Genomic DNA, 22468 nt, shown 5'->3' with positions numbered 1-22468 from the left:
TTTCCTTATTTCTCACCAAGTTTAATACACATAAATTTCCAACAGTTTCTCTTTCGTTAAGTAAGTTCCGAGAGTATAGCATAGTATTTTTCTAAGTTCATAGATTCCGTTTTCGAGTGTTGCGAAACGGTCTCATGCGCGTTGTATCCTGGGACTCAAGAATCGTACAGAACCGTCACACTAACGGGCGATTCATTTGAGTTAAGGAAAGAGAGAAATCTCGCCTCAGCGTTTCTTCGGGTTTCTTAAAACGTTTTTCAATCCTCTTGTTCCTCCTTTCTTTCCGTTTCATATCGTTTCCTCTGCAACTGTTTATCTCACTTTAGTTTATATTTTAATCGCTTATTATTGCTTATTACCGTTTATATAATCAGTTCAATCGCAATTTTTTGTCTGTCTATTTTTGTGGTTCTACAGAAAATATGTACAGAATAATGACAAATTTCTAGATTATAAGCGTCAAGTGATATGTAGACCATAGAAAGTTTGTCCGGAGTTTGCAATTTTTTATCCCTGAAAAATTTGAGTTAGCAACATCAAGGTTGATGTCCATGCTACAAGCAAGTATACATTTTCTATTTTTAATATACAATTTTAAAATTAGCATAAAAGACGTCTACAAGAGGGAACTTTGAACTGTACTCGACTACTAGAATAAGTTAGCTAACAACCATGTCGACTTGTTGAGGTATCAATCTTAATAATAAAAACAAGTGTTATATAATTAGTATAACAATTATAACTTATTAGATGTCATTGTAAGATGTTGAAGTAAACTTTGACTTACTCTCCTTCAGAACGAGGCTGAAATTTACAAAAATCATAAAGTAGAAATCTAACGTATCTCTATCTCTTGACCCAATCGGGTTATTCTACGGAATAATATTTTTATAAATTCTTTTTTATGAAGACAAACATATAATAATCTGAAAATCAAGAAATTTCTCTTGATGTGTGTGTTTGTGTATGCATTTCATCTTTCTCTCTTCTCTCTCTGAACTTTACATAATACTATAAATTAGAAATCTAACGTATCGTTATCGTGACCCAGTCGGATTATTCCACGGAATCCACGCGATTAATTCTCTATTTTTTATAAACTTTTTTTTTCTGACAGCCATTTCAGACAAAACGATCAAGAAATTTCTCTTGATGTGTGTGTGTGCATTTCATCTTTCTCTTTCTCTAATAAAAACCTATTAATATAATAAAGTTAGTTTTTCTTTATTCTTGTGCATCCACATCATCAACACATGACATCATCTAATTAGTTTTTACTTGCATAAGCATAACTATTATGATTACTGATTAATTAACATATAAAGATTACAAATGCATAGTTATTACTAATTCTTAATTAGAGCATACAAATTTAGAAATTTATAAAGCCATACATCTTAAAAAGACACTCAACATAAATAAATAGCGAAATGGGAGTAATATTAATTGGAATATACTAATTATAATTGCTGATTAATACAAATACAAGAGTATAAATGTATACTTATTTTTAGTTTGACAATAGATTTATAAAATTTCAAATCTGTATATATTTAAATAGTAGCAACTATTTAAAATAAATTAGCATAATGAGATTGTGCAAATTAATTCTAAACTATGTACTATTGAATACTAAAATAATTAAGCTGCTGATGTTGATCTATATTTTTTCTTACTACTTGATTAATATTCAGTTTATTCATCTTAAACTAAAAAAAAGACTGTGACAATTTACAAGCTGGTTTGTTAGCTTCAGCATGCCCGGTTTTTTTATAAAGCACTTCTGCTCCGGAATAGCTTGATATTCTAGCGGTCGTTCTTGAGCTAATTTTAAGTGAAAAAAAAATACTTTCACAGCTTAATTATATCGTAGTACTGTAGTAGTCAGAGAACTAGAAAACAAAAAGTTGTCTTATTTTTTTCTCACTAAAAAAGAGAACTTTTTTTGTTTGGATGTATCTCTAGAAAATTGGAATGAGCTATACCTCTATTCCCAAGAGCCTCTCTGAGATGGAGACGAGGTTCAGAGTTTTCAAATGTACGATGCAATGTATGCCCACCGCATCCATGAGTCATGACGAATCCTATAACTTTAAACTCAACAAGGTCACCATTGTGATTCCACAAAAGTAAATTATTACGTTGACTATAACGTTAAGCATTAAAAAATGGACCTAATTAAGCGCGGACCAGAACGGTTCATGTATTACTTACAAGTTACAACATAAAAATTATGTTACATTTGAAATTGATAAGAAATATTCGCCATGCACACAGCACATATATTAACTTCGTCAATATATATATATATATATATATATATATATATTAACAATGTATGTATCGTGACAATATGTCATTCCCTTATTCTAATCACAAGTTGCACTAGTTATTTGTTAGGCATCAGTAAAATATACGTTAATACCAAATGTTGATAGCTACACTGGAAATTTCATGGGTACTGCAAGAGAATACAATATCGAGTTCATTGGTAAAAATATTAAAGGATAGTCCTGGTCTAGGAGATATGTATGAATTTTCTCACAGATTTTCCTGCTTATAAAAGACATCTAAACATTAAATTCAATTCGATCTGTTTTGATTTGATTCAAATGTTTTGGATATTCGTAAATCTACAACACAAAACAAACAATAAAAAATTAGATTTATTAAAAAAATAACAAATTTAAGAAGTTTATTTGAATTTGGTAAGTGGAAGGTAGTTTTACATTTCATTATATAATATCGCAAGTTGCGATATTTTATTCATATAATATGATCATCTTCCTCTCTGACAATTGTTTCTCAATGTTATAAGACCCCTCTTCCTGCTCTAAATCTAGGACAGAAAAATCGTAAAGGGTTTTATATAGCTCATCCATATCAACAGTAAGCTCCTCTTTCCTTAGTATTATGTCTTTGATATTTTTTTTTAATCGATAACCATACATGACGAGAACGAAGATGATAACTACAACCAATTTTGATATCGAACGGGACGAATATGTTATATATGATAACCGACTCTTCATTTTCTCTTTACTTTTTACATAAGCTATGGTTTTTTTTAATACATATGCTATTGTTGGATTGTACTAGATCTCTAACAAAACTTGCTGCAGATAAAAAGAAGAAGGTCTTTACTTATCAAAGATGGATCATCCAGCTTGCATCTACAGAGTACCAGGCCAAATGCGTAATGTGAAACCCGACGCCTATACACCTCGGATGGTACTCATCGGCCCGCTTCATCGTCCTGTCAAACTGAAACCAGGGTACGTGAGACACATAAAACATACGCACACGAATATATATGTACATACTATTTTGTTAATATTTTCTTGAAATATAAAATAAGAAAGAGAATACTTAAAAGGAAAAAAAAACATTCATGGGCGGATGTATATGTACCAAAGGGGGTCACCTTGCTCCCCATGAAATTTCCAGGTTTCTTGTATTTTATTAAAGCTTCCGTTATTTCTCTCCTTTTAAAATCATTTTCTGCCCCCAGTAAACCAGTAAACCAAGTAGTCAACAACCTAATCACTTTCCATCTTTTTCTAAACTCAAATTAATTGACAGTTTATCCTCTTCTTCTGCCAACTAGTATCAATTTATATATATATATATATATATATATATATATATAATCTTTTTAAACGCAGAAGCCTTTTTTTGAACTTCTCGTTTTCTTATATTTATGCATATTTAAATATTAGTTCTAAGTTTCAGTAAGTAAATTGGGATATCAATCAATAATGAAAGTGTAGTATCTTTTTATGAAATGGAGAAATTTTTTGTTTTTATAGAATTTTTTCTTAAAACTATTTTGGTCAAAATATAAAAAAATGTCTGTGCAGAATGTGTATACTGGATTTTAATATGCTAGTTTTTTCTATATATTAAAAGTACTATATTCTATTTTATGCGTCCTCACGGAATTTTTTTTTAAATTTAATTTTATAATATATTTTGTATTTTTATAGATATAATATTTTCTAATAAATGATATAATTTATTTTTGTGTTTTAGATAAAATTTACTTTTTAAAATTTATTTTTTTTAATAAATTTGACTACGATTATAAAGCATAATTTTAACCCGTTCATTCGATTAATCCGAAAAAAACTATGAATATAAGAACATAATTTTACCCTATATATTCATATTTACCATAGAATATATATTTTTTAATTTTAAATTTTTAAAATTTTAAAATAATTGATTATGAAAAATATATAATAATATATCAATTATTATCTTTATTATCATGAGAATATTATTTAAATTTGGATATTTAAAAAGAAAATAAGTTAATATCTTATTTATTATTTTATAATTTTGATAATTAATCTTAATTATATTTAAGAAATCTAAACTAATTGAATTTAAATTTAAAAATTATCGAATTTTTTTTTTAAAAATAAAATATATTATTTTATTGATTTTTGGAAATAAATAAAACAGATAAATGAAATTAATTTTTTTTGTTTGGCAACAGAAATAATAAATATCCATAAGTGGAATAGTAGAAAACTAAAAAAAACTGTTTTGGACAGAAAACGTACTTCTGTTTTGATAAAGAAAATTATTGTTTTATGTATCTGCGACTACATAAGACCATAATCAACGCTGAATACTCATATGGGTATTTAAACAATTTTTTATTATTAAAATGAGTCTCATACGCTGGAAACCGTCTTTTATAGTCCTCAATTAAGAGACATTTTTTAGTTATTATAGTAGGTTCCACATACTTTATTTTATTTTTAATAATAAAAAATACTAAGAGACTCTATTAAAAATCTGCAATAATTATGCTCTAAGGGCTACTGTTTATTCGATTCATTGTTTAAGTTAGCCATCAAAGATCTTAAACTTTTGCATGAAATGAGAACACAAGAAAAATCCAATAAAACTTTGATGAGAAAAAAATTTCGATTTAAACTAGATAGGCAAATGAATCAAATATTGATAAACTAGATCTAAAAACATAAAATCATCAACCAAGTGGTAGCAGTAAAGTAGTTTCATTCTATGGGAGAGTCGCCATGTTAGTCTAGGGAATCGACTCCCTCCCAAAGCAAAATTACAACATTTATTCTATTTGGCCATCAGAGCTTTTACATAGTTTTTCTAAACCTTAGGATTAGTCGGTGTTTAGGGGATGAAAATCCTCTGATTCAGCCGAATCATCTGAATTATTAAAAATAAAACATAAAATCATCGTCACTCGATTAATTATTGTTATTAATTTTAAACGAAACAATAGTATTCCACATCTCCTTCTTAACTTTAATTTGTTGAGTGACTAAATGGAATTGTCATTTGTATATTAATCCAAAGTTTTAATGAGGTGATGGATGTTTGTCAGGCATAAAAAAAATGAATATACGAAGATGGATGAGAAAAAGGTGAAGTACTTAGAATCATTCACCGAAAGAGTCGGGGAAGATATTGTTAAGGAAATAGAGGAAACGATACGCAAGGAAGAAGCAAATATTCGGGCAAGCTACGCGGAGCCGCTCGAATGGATATCACCTGAAGATTTGGTGGACCTTGTTCTTAAGGATTCAATATTCATCATGGAGTTCAGTATCAAACTTCAAGAGTCTCGTGGAAGTTCAGGTGACCCGATCGTGGACAACGAGATTCACACTGCAAATGTGATTGGAGATCTCATCATGCTCGAGAACCAACTTCCCTATTTCATTTTCGATAAATCGTTTGGTCCCTATTTGATGGAATTTCTTGGATATGAGACGCCAGGCCAACTCTTCCTGGAATTATTTTCCCTGCACACAAAGATCAAAACAAATACAAACTTCAATCATTTCACAGACATGTTCCGGTGTGTTTATGAGGAATCGCTTGACCAATCTCCAAAGCTAATGATTGGACCAGCTATTGAGGAGATGGAGAGCGCACAAAACCTATCCCGTGTAGGAGTAGATTTCAAGGTAAACTGATGCAGTGCATGCATATTCTACGTACCTTTTCTTGATAATCAACCTTCGTTCAAAATCGTAGTTTGTTTCTTTTGGAGTTTGATGAGAGTTACGATTGGGAGATATACAATTATACAGAAAATGATTTAACCTAACTTATCTATCTAATATAGAAGCATATTAAGATTTTTTTTTTTTTAAAAAGATAATACTCTTAAGTAGTGCTTTGTTATTTTTTCACCATTGTGTTTAGATATCTAAAAACGGACATTTTCTTGTTTTTTTTTTTCAGGCCTTCCATCTCTTGAACTCCACAAAGCTGGACGGAATAAATCGCCTGTTTTTCCGGAATCAAGAGCCGTTAGACTCGATCTCCATCAGAAAGGAGGAGGCTGATAATTATTCTCTGCACATGGAGTTTAACAAAGGTTGCTTAGTGATGTCAAGTTTCCGTACGGACGATACATCTGATAAAGTTTTAAGAAATGTCATTGCATATGAGCAGTGCCATGCTAATGTAGAAAAATTTACTTCTAACTACATACATTTCTTAAATTTCCTAATTACTAAGGATAAAGACGTCGAGTTACTCAAAAAGGAAGGTACAACAAAAAAAACATAACAATAATTGCTTTATTTGATTTTATTGAATTGATGATATTGGATATATGAATATTGTATTGTTGAAACATATATATAGGGGTGCTAACGAACGGTGGGGGTAGGCCGAGATTGACGGTGGACATGGTGAACAAGTTAAAGATTGGCCTGATTGAATCGAAGACCTCACAATATCACAGCATAGCAGTGAATCTCAGAGCTCACTATACATCTCGCAGAAAAAGGTGTTGGGCCACTCTCAACAAAGTCTACTTCAAAGATTTGTGGACCGGAACTGCTACTATGGCCGCTATTCTTCTCTTGTTTTTTACTCTTGTCGGGTCCGCCGCTTCTGTTATCCAAGCTTACACAAGCTTCAATTAGTAACTTTATACAATACGCTGAAATATTATATCGTCTACAACTTGTTTCCTGGTCTTACTTTTCGATTATTCATCTACTTTTAGCCTTGGTGATTGATTGTTATTCTCTCTGTAAAAGACGATCGTGTTTTGACACGAAATAAGTCTCTGGAATTTCTACATTGTTCCTCTCTTGGCCAAAAGCATCACATATTTATACACTCGTAGTACTAGTCGATGTGAAAAAAGAATAATGGACAAAAAAATCGATGCAAACAGAATGTAGCTAGTTTGGATTTATTTTACACAATGTTAGATTAACATAATTTAATTCCTTCACAATCTTATCATGATATCTCTAAATTTGTAGTTAGTTATGATCCGAATTTCCAAAAGTAACATGTTTTATTCAACGTTTAGCGATTTAGATCGCCAACAAAGGAAAACCAAAAAGAGGAAGCAGAATACAAGAAAAAGTCAAAAAAAAAAAAACAAAAAAAAACCAAGCAACCATGCACCGATTAAACATACGGAGGAGAAAAAGATCCAGATCCGGATCTATGCTTTGGATCCGGATTTGTGGAGGTAGAGTTTTCCGAAGACGTGAAGAGCCGTAACAAAGCCGATGAAACAGAGGCTCATAATGAGGACGACGGTCGGTGAGATCTTCAGCCCTGGAGCTTCATCGGTGTAGAATCTCAGCATGTTGCTCGATCCTGATCCAGCCGCCGATCCGCCTCCTGACGATAATCCTCCGCCACCGCCGAGTCTACGGCGACGCATGCCGGCCGTAGCGGCGGCGGATCCACGGGGAGCGGCCAGACCGGGCCGAGCGGTTGATGAGGCGGTGGAGGTTGATTGTTGGGACTGGGAAGAGCCTCTCGCCATTGTTGTATTTTACGGTAAAATTGGGAAAGGAACAAAAATGGAAAGGGAGAAAAGTAAAATGGGAGAGTGGTGAAGGAAAGGCGAAATGGTAAATAAAGTCAAATCTGGGGGTACTTAAGAATATAGAGAATGTTGATGATTAGGAAGAGACGTGGAGTCGTAGTAGAAACTTAAGATAATCCAACGACTTTTGTTTTTGGGCTTTAATGTTGAATGTTTTACGATAAATATTTAAATAGTAGTTACTATTTAAGGAAATTTCACAATAAAAATACACAATACTTCGTTATGTACTAAAATTGTGGGAGGTTCAGAAAAATTCCGCGGATCTAAATCGAATTGCTGATTTGAGTCGATGAGAAAATGAATTCTTTCTGGTTTATAAAATTAGAGATTTTGGTCTGGTTCTGAAATCGTTAGTTTTACTGTATCCAAGCCCGGTTTCATATTGGGCCCTATGCTTTTCTAATTTTGTTGGCATATAAGCAGATTCATTAAAAGAAAAAGAAGTTAAAATCTTTAGAAAAAGGGACATAAAACACCAAGAAATTTTGTAAACTGAATACAACACTAAGAGAGCACTATATATCTAGGAAAAAGCTCATCTCCTAAAACATTTTCCCAAAAACTTACAAACTAAAGCTGAAGTATTATCTCATGGACCTATGATATGTCATAAATAACGGATCAAATTTCATTAAAATCATATATCTAGCAATTACAAATAATTTACTGAAATTTCTGGCGAAACAAGATACCAGATGATTAAGATTTGGCTTGAAATCCCACGGCTATAAAACACTTTTTTGATAATAAGTGTCATGATGTGTGATTTGTAAACACTTTGGTATCATAAGTCTCATGATGCCCAATCGGGACAGGCTCTCTCACATGCCTCCTCTGCCTCTATATCAATGTGTATGTATCTTTGATTATTAAAGGTCAATTATGTACTTATGCCTTAATTATGTAATAAATATTTGCTTACCCCATCATTTGAGTGTTGGCTGTAAAGACAATCCCCTTTCTCCCACCGTCCTTTCTTCCTTTTCTATTTTCGTTTCTAAACCTTTCTTTTTATATCCTTTATATGTTGATGTCATCTCCAAATTATCGTGTTTGTTTATTTGTCTTTCTTTACTTATATTATTGCAAATTTTACTCCTTTTCCATTCTACCTCCGCAAGCGCATAAGGGCTTTGACTTAGGACTGGAACAGAGCCGGATATCCGGACTTTTCAAGGTATCCGAATCCAGTTTCGGATTCGCCGGATAATCAATTTTACTATCTGGATCCGGATCCGAAAACTCCGGATATCCGTTTGAGCCGAATATTTACGGATATCTGGTTTCGTTGATTTAAAAGAAAATCTTCAATTTTTAAAAATTATAATGAGATAACATATATAATTAAAATGTATAATCATAGCAAAAATTACAAATACCAAAAATTAAAAAACATTCAAATAGCACAAAGTTTAAAAGTTTACATAGCACAAGAGAAAATAGTAATATAGAAGTTAATTTATCTTCATATCCATGTATTATCTATTTTCATGTATTTCTCTCATAATCTAAAATAGAAAATTATTATGCAATATAAATTTCAATCATATGTAAATGAGTTAAACCAAAAACAATTTTCGCACATAACTAAAACAAAAAATTGAATGCATATCCAAAGATTTCTAAACTGGTTCTTACCTCATCCAAACTTCACACTCAATATGATCATTAATCATGGCTGTATATTCAATGTGCTCACTTCTGTAAATGATAATAATCATTAGCACTTAAAACAGTAAAAACAATATCATAAGCTAAAATATTATCAAAATAAATAAATACTTAATAAACGGATAACGGATATCCGATTTCAAAATTTTATATTATCCAGATCCGTATCTGAAATAACCGAATACTTAATTTTACTATTCAGATCCGAATCCGAACTACATGAATATTCAGTTTTTATGGATCGGATAGGAGCGGATACCGGATCAGATACCAGATACCGGATAATAATTCCAACCCTACTTTGAGTACATGATTCTTGTGGCAGAGTCTACTGTCGATTCAAAGAGAAATAGGGAAAGAATTATCTTCTATCATTTAAGACAACAAACATTTCAGGAAGCGCGACTAAAGCAATGAACAGTGTGGAAGAATTAATGATTCTGAAATATGAAAAATAAATTTTAATTGATTTGGAATAATGAATAATAACTAGTTTCATTAAGCATACATATACATGCAATTAATGGTGTCCTCTCCTAATCTATGAAGTGGGATCTAAATAAAATTGTTCTTTTTAAAGTATGGATGTGATGTCACTTGTCTCACTCCTAAATGATTTAGCCAAACTTTTGATTACTGTTATCAAATTAAAAGGTAACATTTTCATCATGATCATATATATATATATATATATATATCAATATATTATGTACCTTTTTCTCTGTGATCCATCTAAGATATTCACACAAAGCCGGTTTCATCAGTAGCTTGTGATGTATTTAATTAAATTAAATTGTTTTAAGCAAATAATTCATGTATCTACCAAAAAATCATGTTCCTTTTCCCTGTGATCCGTCAACTATTCACACAGCGTCGGTTTATATTCACATATTGTTTCAATACTGAAATTTGGGGTCTTAATTTTTAGTCAACTTACATATATAGAGAGAAAATAGTACAAAAGTTTGAAGTTGTTCGGCATATGCTACAATCATACAATGTTAGCATTCATTCTTGTTTATTTACCAATAGTCATATTTATTAATGCCAAAATCAGAAGAAAAAAAATCAGAGAAAACAGAGGCATATGACTAAATAGTAATAGAAAAATTAGGAGTGAGAAAAAAATTTGTAATCGTATATTAAATTTCTTAAAATCGTATGAAAAAGTACATTAACATGAGAATTTTAGTTAATATGAAGATCTTAAATTCAAAAGTAAAATTGTCAAATGAAATTGAATGAAGATTAATGTTACACTAGATTGAGAATGGTCCAGTTTGAGCCTATCGCTGACCGACTTGTAAGAGGACAGTTGTGTGTAAAGGGAGAGAGATTCCCTCTAGTCAGCTTTCTTTTTGGTGTTATTCTACAAGACTGACTCTTCACAAGTGATCAAAACTTCACCCATCACAATTTCTACAACATACAAAAATCGATTAAAACTATATAAAAATTTAGAGAAATTTTTTAGAATAACCCTAAAATTAATTTTTGCTCCACTAGTATACCAAAATTAAAATTCTGAAAATAGCACAAATAACTATGTGGTAGTAGTTGTTTATCATAAATAAATAAAAATAAAATTAAAACATTAGGTTTGAGTTCCCTATTTTATATTTATGGTTTAATTTAACTCCATTAGAAAACAATTTAAATTATTTTTGATATTGAATTTGTGCTATTAATTAATTATTAGAAATTTAAGCTAGTAATACTAAGTTTAGAATAAAAGCTTTAAAAAATTTAGACAATTGTCCTACTTTAACATAATCTGCTAAAAAAAAAGTTCAGAAAAAATATCCTACTTTTTATACCCATAAAAATATCTTGCTTTACTTCCTATAAGTCACAATGTTTTACTGTAATTAGATCAATCACTTTCGTTCTTACTTTTTTGCTTCTTTTATTTCTCTCATTTTCTGTCTTCTTGCTCTCAGATTCTTGCTTGTTTTAGTATAGAACTTCAAGACAAACTAAAGAGTTTTCTTTTGTCTTCTTACTCTGAATTAAGACATGATGATTCCACATAATCATGACCGTCTCTCATTCTCTAGTTTTGTCCATGAACAAGAACACATAACCTCAATTCCGAACCCTAACTCTAAGCCTGTCTCCACTAACGCATCTAAGAGAAAGAGAAACCACCCAGGAAATCCAGGCACGTATATGTAATTTTTTTTTCTCGATGGGTTCAAATTTTTTGAATTCTTATGATGTGTTTTGATCGAGATCAACACTTATTTGATCAAGTCTAAATATTTTGTCTTTTCTTGTTTCCTTTTGATTATTTTTTATTCTTCCTGGTTTTAATTTTGTTTTTATCAACAACAACAACAAAAAAGCAGATCCAGATGCAGAAGTGGTCGCTCTATCTCCAAAATCCCTCATGGCGACAAATCGGTTCTTCTGTGAAATATGCAGCAAAGGGTTTCAGAGAGAACAGAATCTTCAGCTTCACAAAAGAGGCCACAACCTCCCATGGAAGCTGAAGCAAAGAACCAACAAGGAGCAAGTGAAGAAGAAAGTGTACATTTGCCCTGAGAAGAGCTGCGTCCACCATGATCCAGCTCGAGCCTTAGGAGACCTAACCGGAATCAAGAAGCACTTTAGCAGGAAACATGGCGAGAAAAAGTTGAAATGCGACAAGTGTTCCAAGAAGTATGCTGTGATATCCGATTTGAAAGCTCATAGCAAGATTTGTGGTAACAGAGAGTATAGATGTGATTGTGGTACACTCTTCTCCAGGTCATTACTCATTACTATCTCTACGTCTTGGTCTGAAGCCTTGACACGTTAAGTTTTTTGTTGGTTTTTTGGTCCTTTACACGTTAAGTTATTGTTTTAACTTTTTATTTTCGAAAAATAAACTTTTCCATTAGTTTTCTATCAATATTTTTTCTAATTTATAAACGTACAAAGCAAACGGAAATATTCTTTAATTTTGAATTTGAAACTAACCGGATCCTATATCCAGACATCTAACAAGGGTGCATGTATGCAAAAAGCATGAGATTGCCTTTGTACTATAGCACCATATAGATGTATGTGTATATATACAATTTAGACTATGCTTGGTTTATTATTTTATTTTTTTTTGTCTTTTCAGCAATTCATAAACGTATATGTTTATATTTCTGTCCGGATTATGACACGAAAATATTAATAGTACGAATTATTATACTCTTAACCTACGTTGTAGGTTATTGGGTGTATGTTATGTCTAGTACGTTGTCTTTGGCTCGTAGCTTGTCGTTTGGATACCACTAATACTACCTTTTATTATTTCTTGGCTTCTTTTTGTTTTGGTCCAGTTTGTAGTTTTATTGAGACACCACTATCGAGGTGAAAAAGGTTTATATATGCATGATTAGAACATCATGTGGTCATGTCTCAATAACCTAAAGTCTTCCGTTTCCACCTTATTAGATACATCGATTCTATACTTGCATTAGATAAAGTGGTACATATATATATATATACACAATTTTTATATCCTAAGCTTGCTTTTAATAAAGATTTACCTATATATCGTACAAGAAGACCCATGGAATTATAAAAAGAGAAAGGACCTACAGTATACATTTCCATATATATTGAGAAAGATTATGTGATGAATGATTTGATTGATTGTTTCAGGAAGGATAGTTTCATCACACATAGAGCCTTCTGTGATTCGTTAGCTGAAGAAAGTGCTAAATTTGTCTCATCAGTCCCATCACCTTTAGCTGCCAATTCGACCATCTCCATAGCGGCTACTACCAACAATCCAGTTCTTATTCAATCACATTTGGATCAGTCCCTCACACGTACGGCCGGTTTTAACGTCAACCCCAATCAAACCACCTTTTTGGGACACAACTTCACCACTTCTGACCAAATCCCCCTACAAGCCAATGCTTTCGCGTTACCATCGCCACAATCACCTCGTGGTACATCTGATTCCGTTCACAATCTCTGGAAGTTAAAAGGAGACGGTTCACAGAGCTGGCTACTCGATGAATACAACAATAAAAACATTCTTCATGAGAGAATATCCAAGAATCAAGAAGATGAGATCAAGAAGGGAATTATCTACAGTGGCTCGAGCCCAACCGGTCCAAACATAGCATCTTTGTTCTTGAACAACCAAGAAGGGCATGTGTCTTCCTCGTCGGCAACCACATTGCTTCAAAAGGCGGCTCAAATGGGGTCATCATCGAGCTCCAACGCTAACCCCATGTTTGGGCTAATGACTTCCTCCATCTTCAGCAATGACATGCCAAACTTTAGTTGTTTCAAGCCGAAGAATAAAGAAGAAGAGCTGACCAGAGACTTCCTTGGTGTGGGAAGTCGTCGTGGTGACCAACAACGTCTTCATCATCATCATCATTTGTCATCAAGCGTGCCATTGACGGTGAACCATGATATCCTCAAGCTGGCTACGACCACTGTGGGAGGGGAATCGACCGTGGACATTGCTTCAGATTCTGAAAATACTCGTTTTTGTTGATGTAAAGGTAATAATGTAATAGTTCTATTTAGGGAAACTTTTAAAGATTTCAGGATTTCTTTAGGAAAACTATTCATTAAAAAAAAATCTGAAGTGATAAGTATTAAAAAGTTTACAATATATATGTATGTAGAAGTGTATTGTTTAGAAAACTGCAAATTCCTTTATTTGCATCTTGGCTCATTGCAGACAACGAAAGAAACATTCCAATTATCTAACCTATTAAGATCACAAGTGTTAGAATTTGTCTCTCTTTAAAACTTCAGGAAAGTTGTGGACAATATATAAAAGTGTGATAATTTTCCACTCTTGAACTAAGAACCAGATTCCAATTTTTTTTTATTTTATCAAGTCCTATGTCCAATCATATATAAATATCCAATGTTACAAACTTCACACGTTAGATATCCACTCATGAATGTAAGAGAGACGTATTAGAATTTATCCCATATCAAAAGTTTGAGAAATTATAAATAATATATAAAAGTGTGATAATTCTTTACTTTTGAATTAGTTTTAAAAGGTGTTAGATCCATACTAAATAAGCGAAACACAAAACGCGTACAGCACGAGACAAGATTTGTTGTCAGGAGAGTTTCTCACTCGGCTCGGTTTAGTTGACTGGGAAATCTCGGTTGACGAAGATTAGTTCGACCCCACGTGTCACAACAGCGCATAGCAGAATGTTCGTTACCGTTAAATAACCCTCTGGCTATGTTTCATGCATGCATGCACGCATTTATTCGTTCATGGATGGATTCCAATTTCTAATGATTCAAATTTGATTTTACCACTATCAGGTTATTTAAGTACTTTAAAAAATAGTGTAGGGCATAATTTATTTTCAAATTGAAGAGACTTCTATGATAAAATAACTATTTAAATAAAAAAATCCCTGAAAACCTCAGTTTTTATAAATTATAACGGGTTGCGTTTCTAATACATCTTCGTCTTACAACTTTTGACATAAATGAGTTGCCTCTATTACTAAGATTCGTATTTTTTATATATACATATCATCACTAGTGCATTTTCAATTCTATTTACTCCATACTATGTTTAAGATAACGCACATTTTTTCAGGTTTTTTTTTTTGATTAAGAACATTTTTCAAGTATTGAATCAGGATATATATATATATATATATATATATATGTTCAAGTAATACAATTCCAAGATTTTTGTACAATTTTAGTGGTCAACATTAATTTGCAAGCTTTAATTCATTTGATCTAATCCTATTGATTCACCTTAATTTTCGACACCAATTCACCTTATTAAGCTTAATTGGTTCATATTTGTGTCCAGATTTAGCTATTGCCTGAAGAAAATTATTTAATAAAAACATTAAAGCTTTTTACCACAAAAGAAACTCTAAATACTACCCTTTGACACTTTTAGATTCATATTACTCCAAAAAACATTTTTTGATCCAGAAGATGAATCATCTCATAATTTTTGTATTATCAATTGCTATGTGTTTTGGTTTAAACGAAGGTATGATGTGTAGTACTGGTAATTCTCAACACCCACGATGTAGAGACGTGTGCCTCCTAAACACTTTAGAAATTCGAAACGAACTCGGTCCTGATAACATTCTCATGGTCAAATGCACATCCAACAGAAACGAAGTTAAGGAGCTCTATGATGTGAAATTTAATGAGAGCTACAAAATTTTTGTTAAGGAGGGAGGAGGAAACAGAATCGTATGGCGTTGTCACTTGAGGCAAGGTCAGAAAATGGAGTATTTTCAAGATATATGGAGAGCGTATAGAGGAGCTTCTCAGAGTCGATGTGGTCAAATTCGCACATGGATTGCCAAACCTGAGGGAATTTACTTAGTGAGAAATAATGAACCGAAAGGACTCAAACATCCTTGGAACAGATAATGTTTTTTTTCTTCTTTATCTTAAATTTAATTACTTATGAAGCTGAATTTTTCATTTTATTTTTTATTTAATTCTGAGCTGAGTCGTTATTATAATTTGGGGTTATATACTTATATTATACAAAAGAAAAGTATACTAAAATATGAGTATATTTTTATATCTATGTATAATTGTATCGATCGATCTTCTAAGGTACATCACATGATTATTATTTTTAATACACAGATCTCTTCAAGAGACTTATCTACACTCCTATGTTTTCTTTAACCTTCTTCATCTTCACCCATTAGTTTCTGTAGCAAACAAAAAACAAAGTGCTACATATGTTAAAAGACGATGTAGCAAGTTCAGGAGATGAAATAGAATAACATTTTCAATTTTCGGTCCAATTAACTCACATATTTTAGTCCATTATGATATAACAATACATTTGGTCCATCAACTTAATTTGGTTTACGCTATGAATTAATTTTGTCCACTAACTCAAATTTCGTCCATAACATTATGATAGAGCAGTTTGGTCCATCAATTTAATTTGGTTTACGCTATGAATTAAGTTTGTTCACTAACTAAAATTTCGTCCATAACCTTGTTTTGGTCTAAGTCCTATCACTTATCGACACAATGATGCGTTGATGACATAACATTGTTACTACTTTTTCATTGATACCAAATGGCATGAATTTTTACGGGTTAGGGCGTCGTCATTTTTTTTTTTTCAATGAGCCATTCGCGGTAAGATTCCCTTTAAGCAATATTAGGATACCGTATTTGTATGGAAAAAAATAGTGAAGATGGGATCAAAGGGGGGAAAAAAGCTAGTGTCTACTGATAAACGAGCTAGAGATTAACAAAAACAAAATTTTACTCGCTCGAATATGGAAAAATAAAAATAGAGACAGATGGGGTAAATCAACACAAAAATCCATGAAAATCAACAGAGAAATAATACCCCAAAATCACCACATGGAAAGAAAAATCATGAGTAATAATAATAGAAACAAACTTATCATCACAAATAAAACCATGCGAGCGAAATGCTAATGACGCAAAACGACACCGCATTATGAACAAAACCAACTTTACGCAAAGCAAAAGAAGCGTCCGCCGGAGAATCATCACCGGCCTTATCACCGTCTTCCTTCTTCTTCTTCGACTTTGGTACCGACGGAGCCGGAGCAGGCGCCGGAGGACGAGGATCAAAAACTTGCTGAGGAAGCAAAACCTGGTCAACCTGATAAACAGCGAGCTGTCCATCGCTGTAGACATTGCCGGAGACGGTTGTGTTGGTTACACCGGAGGTGATATTTACGGTATTGCCACTGGTCGTAATGTTGAGAGGGAAATGTCCATCGGCGGAGTCGCCGGCCTGAGTCCGGAGAGGGTTACTGATAGTTTGGAAGTTTGAGGAAGAGACGTAGCTTGGTATGACATGAAACTGAACAAGCTCTACTTGTTGCTCGTCGGTTAAGGAATTAAGGGTTCCTGCTTTGAGACCGGAGAAGGAAGAATCGCTTGGTGCGAAGATAGTGATTCCGTTTTCGGAGTTGTTGAGCTGGCCGTAGAGTTGGCTAGCGACGCCGGTGGATTTGAGTAGTCGAATGAAGATAGTGAACTGGCCAGCCTTTTCGAGGATTTTGGTGACGTTTGTGGGTCCTGGTGGGGCCGGAGCTGCGGCTGGTTGAGATAGGGTTCCGGGAGTGGCTGCGAGGAGGAGGAGGAGGACGGTGGAGAGGAGGAGGAGGAAGGTGGGAGAATGTTCCATGGCGGATCTTTGCCTTTGAGAGAGTTGATGATGTTTAGTGTTTGTGCATGTGAGATAGGAGTTTATTATATAGGAAGTAGTAAGGGTTACAATGAAATGGCGATGATATATAGTTAATAATCAATGGTTAAGAGGTCAACATTTTTACAACTAAGTTGATAGTTGAATAATGATTTCCTTTTTTTTTTTTGATTTGTCATCACATCTTATCAGATAAATAATTTTACCACTAATCAAAATTGTTGGATATATAGCTGTAGACTTTATGCTGATAATCAAAAGGAATAAATTCATTTACTTTATAACCAAAATTGTTTCTCTTTGGCGATTACAAAAACTCATCTATCGGCTTAGAAATAGTATGATTTTAGTTTTAGAACCTCCGGTTCTCTATACATGTAAGCTATTAATTACAGTGTTTATTTATAACATCTACTATCATTATAACAAACTTCTGCTTTGCTTTAATATATTATCAGTAGTTCAGCAGTTGTTATGACGGGGATAATGTATGTATTTAGTATTTACGCAGTGTGTGTGCAAATACTGAAATATAATAATTACAATGTTAGTAATTATTAAAATCTTCTGTAAGGAAAGGTGGGAGGAATAATTGATAGTGTGGTATATGATAATGGAAGGAGCAACTTGCAACTTTGCTTGGAAATTAAGAAAAAGCAGACAGAAATTGATTTGTGGTGGGCTCTCTTCAATTTTAAGCACATTTCACAATTAAGATCTTAAGTTTGGTTAAAAATGTTAAAACAAACGACAACGGATCAATATTTTTTGAAGACATTTTACGTTCAAATCAGTAAATTGTTCGAATATAGTAAGATTTTTCTACAGGTGCAACACATTACTTATTTTGGAATCATCGATCGAGAGACTCCTCTTGGATTCTCATTAAAGGAAAATAGTTTGTCACGGGGTAAATAACTTTCATTTCCTTTTCTGGTGAAACAATTCTCATTTGCTTTTGCCATTTTCCTAATGAAAACAAAAATTGGTTATTGATCGTATTTAATGGCAAAACATATAGTTTTAATTTGTAAACCGTAGTTTAGTGCCAACATTAAATAAAGTCCGGTAAAACAAATATAGCCTTTACAAAAAATAAAACAAATATAACAGTTTGTAACAAAAAAAAAAGATTATTTCAGTTTGTATATATTTTACAAACCTAAATCATCATATATATTATAAGCAAAGTAAAATTTTGAGTCAAAGCTCTCTCATTCAATCTTAGGGTGGCTAATTACCATTTACCCTTCTTATATTTTTTAAATTGAAATCTAATAAAAATTATTAAAAATCGTAAATTAATTAAAAATTATGAAAAATTGTGAAATTAAGAAAAATTATTTAAAATCGGAATTTAATAAAAAAATTTAAATTTAATAAAAATTATTAAAAATCAGAATTTAATCAAAAAATCTTTAAAATAGAAAATAAACAAATATTAAAAATTAGAATTTAATCAAAAAAACATTTAAAATTATATCATATATAATATGCACAGTAATTTTTTCGCTATAAGCTCTCTCATTCAATCTAGGTGACTAATTACTCTTTATTATTTAATAAAATATTTTTAAATATCCTTAATTAATTAATTTATATTCATAATTTGTATAACAATTTTGCTGTTATTTTCATACAAATTATTAAAATAAAAGAAGAAAAAAAACGGTAAATGAAGAAAATAAAGTAAAAGAAGATGAAAACCCGAAGATGCAAAAGAAAAAATAGAAGAAAGTAAAGATGTGAAAAAGACAAACAAAAATTAGAAAAAAAGTTTGGATAAAAAAAATGACAAAGAAGAAGTAAGAAGCAGAAGATAAAAATGACTAATAAAACCAAAAGAAGAAGAATAAAAGATGTGGAAGAATAAGAATTTAGAGAATCCAATGACAATAAAAGAAAACAAAGAAGATGGGGCAGACAAATAAAACAAAGAAAATCAATAGAAAGAAACGAAGAAAAAACCGAATGAAAAAAATTAAGAAGTCAAATAAGATGAATACAATACATAAGATGAAATAGTCAAAAATAATAAAAGATAAGAAGGAAAAAACAAAGAATATGAACAGCTCAAAAAATAAAGAAAAATGAGAAGAATAAGAAAACAATGAAAATATGAACAAAAATTAATACAGTGAACAAGTAAGATAAAAAAAAGCCGGATAGGTCGAAGACGATGAACAAAAAAATCAAATGACCAATTGGAGAAGAAAAAAAAGATAATCAGAAGAGAAGTCATAGAAGAAAACCAGTAGATAGTAGACGGAGTGAAAGAAAAAATTAATAAAAAGGAAGAAAACTAGAAGATGAAGAAGACAAATTACAAAAAGGTAAATATGATGAAAAAATGAAGACAAATAAGAAGTAAAAAAAGATGAAGACAATAAAGAAGAACAATTTGAAAACAAATAACGATGAAGAAAAACTCAAAAATACAAGGAAAAAAACTAAGAAAGGAAAAATATAGACCAGAAGAAGAGTAGAAAGACAGATAAGACAAATATCTTTAAAATATGATGAAGAATATGGAGAGAGGAAGATAATTGGAAGAAGAGGAATAAAAATCCATAGAAAGAGAAAAAAAATAAAATAGAAGACAAAGTAGAAGAAGAAGAAGATAGGAAAGAAAAAAAATTGGATGAATACTTTAAAAGATGAAGAATTAGAGAAAGTAGAAGAATATGAAGATGAAGTAAAAGCCGAAAAACACCAGAAGAATAGGAAGTCGGTGACAACAAAGATGACGATGGCAATGAAAAATGAAAAAAAAAAAAAAGAAAGAGAATAATAAAACATTGAATAAGAAGAAGAAAGAGAATAAAATCTGGAATAGAAGAAAATTAAAAGATGTATGAGAAGAAGAAGAAAAAGATGTGGAGAAGAAGAAGAAGACGTGAAAAAGAAAAATCGGAAAAATAAGAAGTAAGAAAATACATAGAAAATAAAGAAGAAAAAATAGGAAAAAAACAAAAAAGAAAAAAGAAAACAGAAAAAAAGAAAGAAAGAAGAAAATGATAGAGAAAAAAATTAAAAGATAAAAAGAGAAAAAGATGAATAATTCATATTAATTTTGATTTTAGTTTGTGTTTATTAATTTTATACACTTATTAATATTAATTTTAAGGTATTTAATGTTAAACAATGATTATCATAGATTAGCTTTATTTTAATTTTGTATGTATCAAATTGTTGATTTAATTCTTTTCGATTTCTAACGTAAAATACGTTTCAATGAAACTCTTCGGTCCGCGCAAGGCGCGGACTAAACACCTAGTCCTGTCAAAGTGGGTGTGAAATGGTTTTGTAAGGGTAAGTGGGACATAATGAAAATAACACTGTTATCCTACTATGATGTTTATGCTTTTACCAGATTGGATTTTGATTGGCATTCTCTCGTCTCATCTGCGTAATTAAAATATCACTAAATAATCTCAACGATAATTCAATTATTGCTTAGATTGGCATCCTCTCATATATGTAATTTTATACCAGAAATATGAAATCATTAATTTAAAAAGAAACTTAAGTGACCTATTGGAAAAAGAGATAATTTTAAATAATTGTACTTTGAACCAAAAAAAAAGTGAACATATAAAATTTAAATTATATTGATTTAATAAGTGACATTACAGATTAGTTAAGCCAAGAAGAATCATTTATCAGCCATTTTCTCCCTTCCCCTAAAAATCAGCCCTATCATATGCTCATTCCATTTGCATTCCCTCAAAAAAGAAAAAAGAAAAAAAACTTTCATTTCTCTTGTTTATAATTTCACTCACAACAAAACCAAAAAAACTCAAATTTTCTTGAATTCTCCACTTCGATAACATAAATCAAAAATTTTCGAGATGAACACCAGTGAAGAAGTAGGTGACCTCGCTAAAATCTTCAATAGTCTGATGAATCTAACGAGGAGATTCATATTTAGAGTTCTATGCGTCGGTCCAATCCCTAATCACATCTCATTCATCATGGATGGAAACCGCAGATTCGCCAAGAAACACAATCTTAAAGAGCTAGACGCAGGACACAGAGCCGGTTTCGTATCCGTAACATATGTTCTTCAATACTGCAAAGAGATTGGTGTACCGTACGTCACACTCTACGCTTTTGGTGTAGATAATTTCAAGAGAGAACCTGAAGAAGTCAAGTGTGTGATGGATCTGATGCTGGAGAAAGTTGAGCTCACAATCGAGCAAGCTATCTCCGGGAATCTAAAGGGACTGAGAGTGATCTTTGCCGGTGATTTAAACTCGTTAAACGAGCGTCTTAGAGCCGCGGCGCAGAGACTGATGGAAGTTACGGAAGACAACAGAGGTCTAGTGGTTGTGGTTTGCGTTGCTTACAGTACAAGCCATGAGATTCTTCACGCTGTTCGAGAATCTTGTGTGAGAAAGTGTGATGATGGAAATGGACCTGCGGTTTTGGAGGTGAATGATATTGAGGAGTGTATGTATACATCGGTTGTGCCGGATCCGGATCTTGTGATAAGAACCGGAGGTCGAGACCGGCTGAGTAACTTCATGACGTGGCAGACTTCGAGGTCACTCCTTCATACCACGGGGGCTCTTTGGCCGGAGTTAGGGCTCTGGCATTTGGTTTGGGCCATTCTTAAATTCCAGAGGATGCAAGATTACTTGCAGAAAAAGCAAAAGCTCGACTAAATAGTTTCCAAGTTAAAACCTAGCTAGAATGAACTATTACCCTTATGTTTTATTACATGTTTCTTGCGTATAAGAAACGCTAATCAAATCGAGAAAAAC

General features: G+C 32.0%; 6 protein-coding genes across 6 annotated transcripts in view; 3 read left to right on the top strand and 3 right to left on the bottom strand.

Moving 5' to 3' along the window:
* The first annotated feature begins 3153 nt into the window (after positions 1-3153).
* LOC18016920 (putative UPF0481 protein At3g02645) lies at positions 3154-7004 on the top strand. Its single transcript, XM_024156694.1, has 4 exons — positions 3154-3275; positions 5375-5960; positions 6241-6550; positions 6649-7004. The coding sequence occupies exons 1-4, from the start codon at positions 3154-3156 to the stop codon at positions 6930-6932; spliced, it is 1302 nt and encodes a 433-aa protein (XP_024012462.1). The 3' UTR covers positions 6933-7004.
* A 292-nt stretch (positions 7005-7296) lies between these two features.
* Positions 7297-7876, bottom strand: LOC18016919 (protein transport protein Sec61 subunit beta). Its single transcript, XM_006400783.2, has one exon. The coding sequence runs from the start codon at positions 7796-7798 to the stop codon at positions 7469-7471; it is 330 nt and encodes a 109-aa protein (XP_006400846.1). The 5' UTR covers positions 7799-7876; the 3' UTR covers positions 7297-7468.
* Positions 7877-11545: 3669 nt separating this feature from the next.
* Positions 11546-14027, top strand: LOC18016918 (protein indeterminate-domain 13). Its single transcript, XM_024156682.1, has 3 exons — positions 11546-11696; positions 11884-12283; positions 13175-14027. The coding sequence occupies exons 1-3, from the start codon at positions 11552-11554 to the stop codon at positions 14025-14027; spliced, it is 1398 nt and encodes a 465-aa protein (XP_024012450.1). The 5' UTR covers positions 11546-11551.
* A 2848-nt stretch (positions 14028-16875) lies between these two features.
* LOC18016916 (fasciclin-like arabinogalactan protein 12) lies at positions 16876-17741 on the bottom strand. The gene has a single exon (XM_006400780.2). The coding sequence runs from the start codon at positions 17679-17681 to the stop codon at positions 16929-16931; it is 753 nt and encodes a 250-aa protein (XP_006400843.1). The 5' UTR covers positions 17682-17741; the 3' UTR covers positions 16876-16928.
* Positions 17742-21553: 3812 nt separating this feature from the next.
* On the top strand, positions 21554-22369 carry LOC18016915 (dehydrodolichyl diphosphate synthase 8). The gene has a single exon (XM_006400779.1). The coding sequence runs from the start codon at positions 21554-21556 to the stop codon at positions 22367-22369; it is 816 nt and encodes a 271-aa protein (XP_006400842.1).
* Positions 22370-22421: 52 nt separating this feature from the next.
* Positions 22422-22468, bottom strand: part of LOC18016914 — a 1229-nt gene continuing 1182 nt past the window's right edge. The window contains exon 3 of the mRNA XM_006400778.2: positions 22422-22448. Within this exon, the coding sequence (XP_006400841.2) occupies positions 22422-22448 (27 nt within the window). The remainder of the gene's footprint in view (positions 22449-22468) is intronic.

The sequence above is a fragment of the Eutrema salsugineum genome, unplaced genomic scaffold (assembly GCF_000478725.1).
Source record: "Eutrema salsugineum unplaced genomic scaffold, Eutsalg1_0 scaffold_2, whole genome shotgun sequence".
Classification (NCBI taxonomy): domain Eukaryota; kingdom Viridiplantae; phylum Streptophyta; class Magnoliopsida; order Brassicales; family Brassicaceae; genus Eutrema; species Eutrema salsugineum.
Note: the sequence above shows the minus strand (reverse complement) of the source record. Positions and strands in the feature narration are given on the sequence as shown.

Excerpts from the sequence above, each read along its gene's own strand:
- LOC18016920 (XM_024156694.1), top strand. The coding sequence starts at position 3,154 with ATGGATCATCCAGCTTGCATCTACAGAGTACCAGGCCAAATGCGTAAT. Across the intron at positions 3,276-5,374 it reads CCTGTCAAACTGAAACCAGG|GCATAAAAAAAATGAATATA; the intron begins GTACGTGAGACA and ends GATGTTTGTCAG. Across the intron at positions 5,961-6,240 it reads GTGTAGGAGTAGATTTCAAG|GCCTTCCATCTCTTGAACTC; the intron begins GTAAACTGATGC and ends TTTTTTTTTCAG.
- LOC18016919 (XM_006400783.2), bottom strand. The coding sequence starts at position 7,798 with ATGGCGAGAGGCTCTTCCCAGTCCCAACAATCAACCTCCACCGCCTCA.
- LOC18016918 (XM_024156682.1), top strand. The coding sequence starts at position 11,552 with ATGATGATTCCACATAATCATGACCGTCTCTCATTCTCTAGTTTTGTC. Across the intron at positions 11,697-11,883 it reads AAACCACCCAGGAAATCCAG|ATCCAGATGCAGAAGTGGTC; the intron begins GCACGTATATGT and ends ACAAAAAAGCAG. Across the intron at positions 12,284-13,174 it reads TGTGGTACACTCTTCTCCAG|GAAGGATAGTTTCATCACAC; the intron begins GTCATTACTCAT and ends TGATTGTTTCAG.
- LOC18016916 (XM_006400780.2), bottom strand. The coding sequence starts at position 17,681 with ATGGAACATTCTCCCACCTTCCTCCTCCTCCTCTCCACCGTCCTCCTC.
- LOC18016915 (XM_006400779.1), top strand. The coding sequence starts at position 21,554 with ATGAACACCAGTGAAGAAGTAGGTGACCTCGCTAAAATCTTCAATAGT.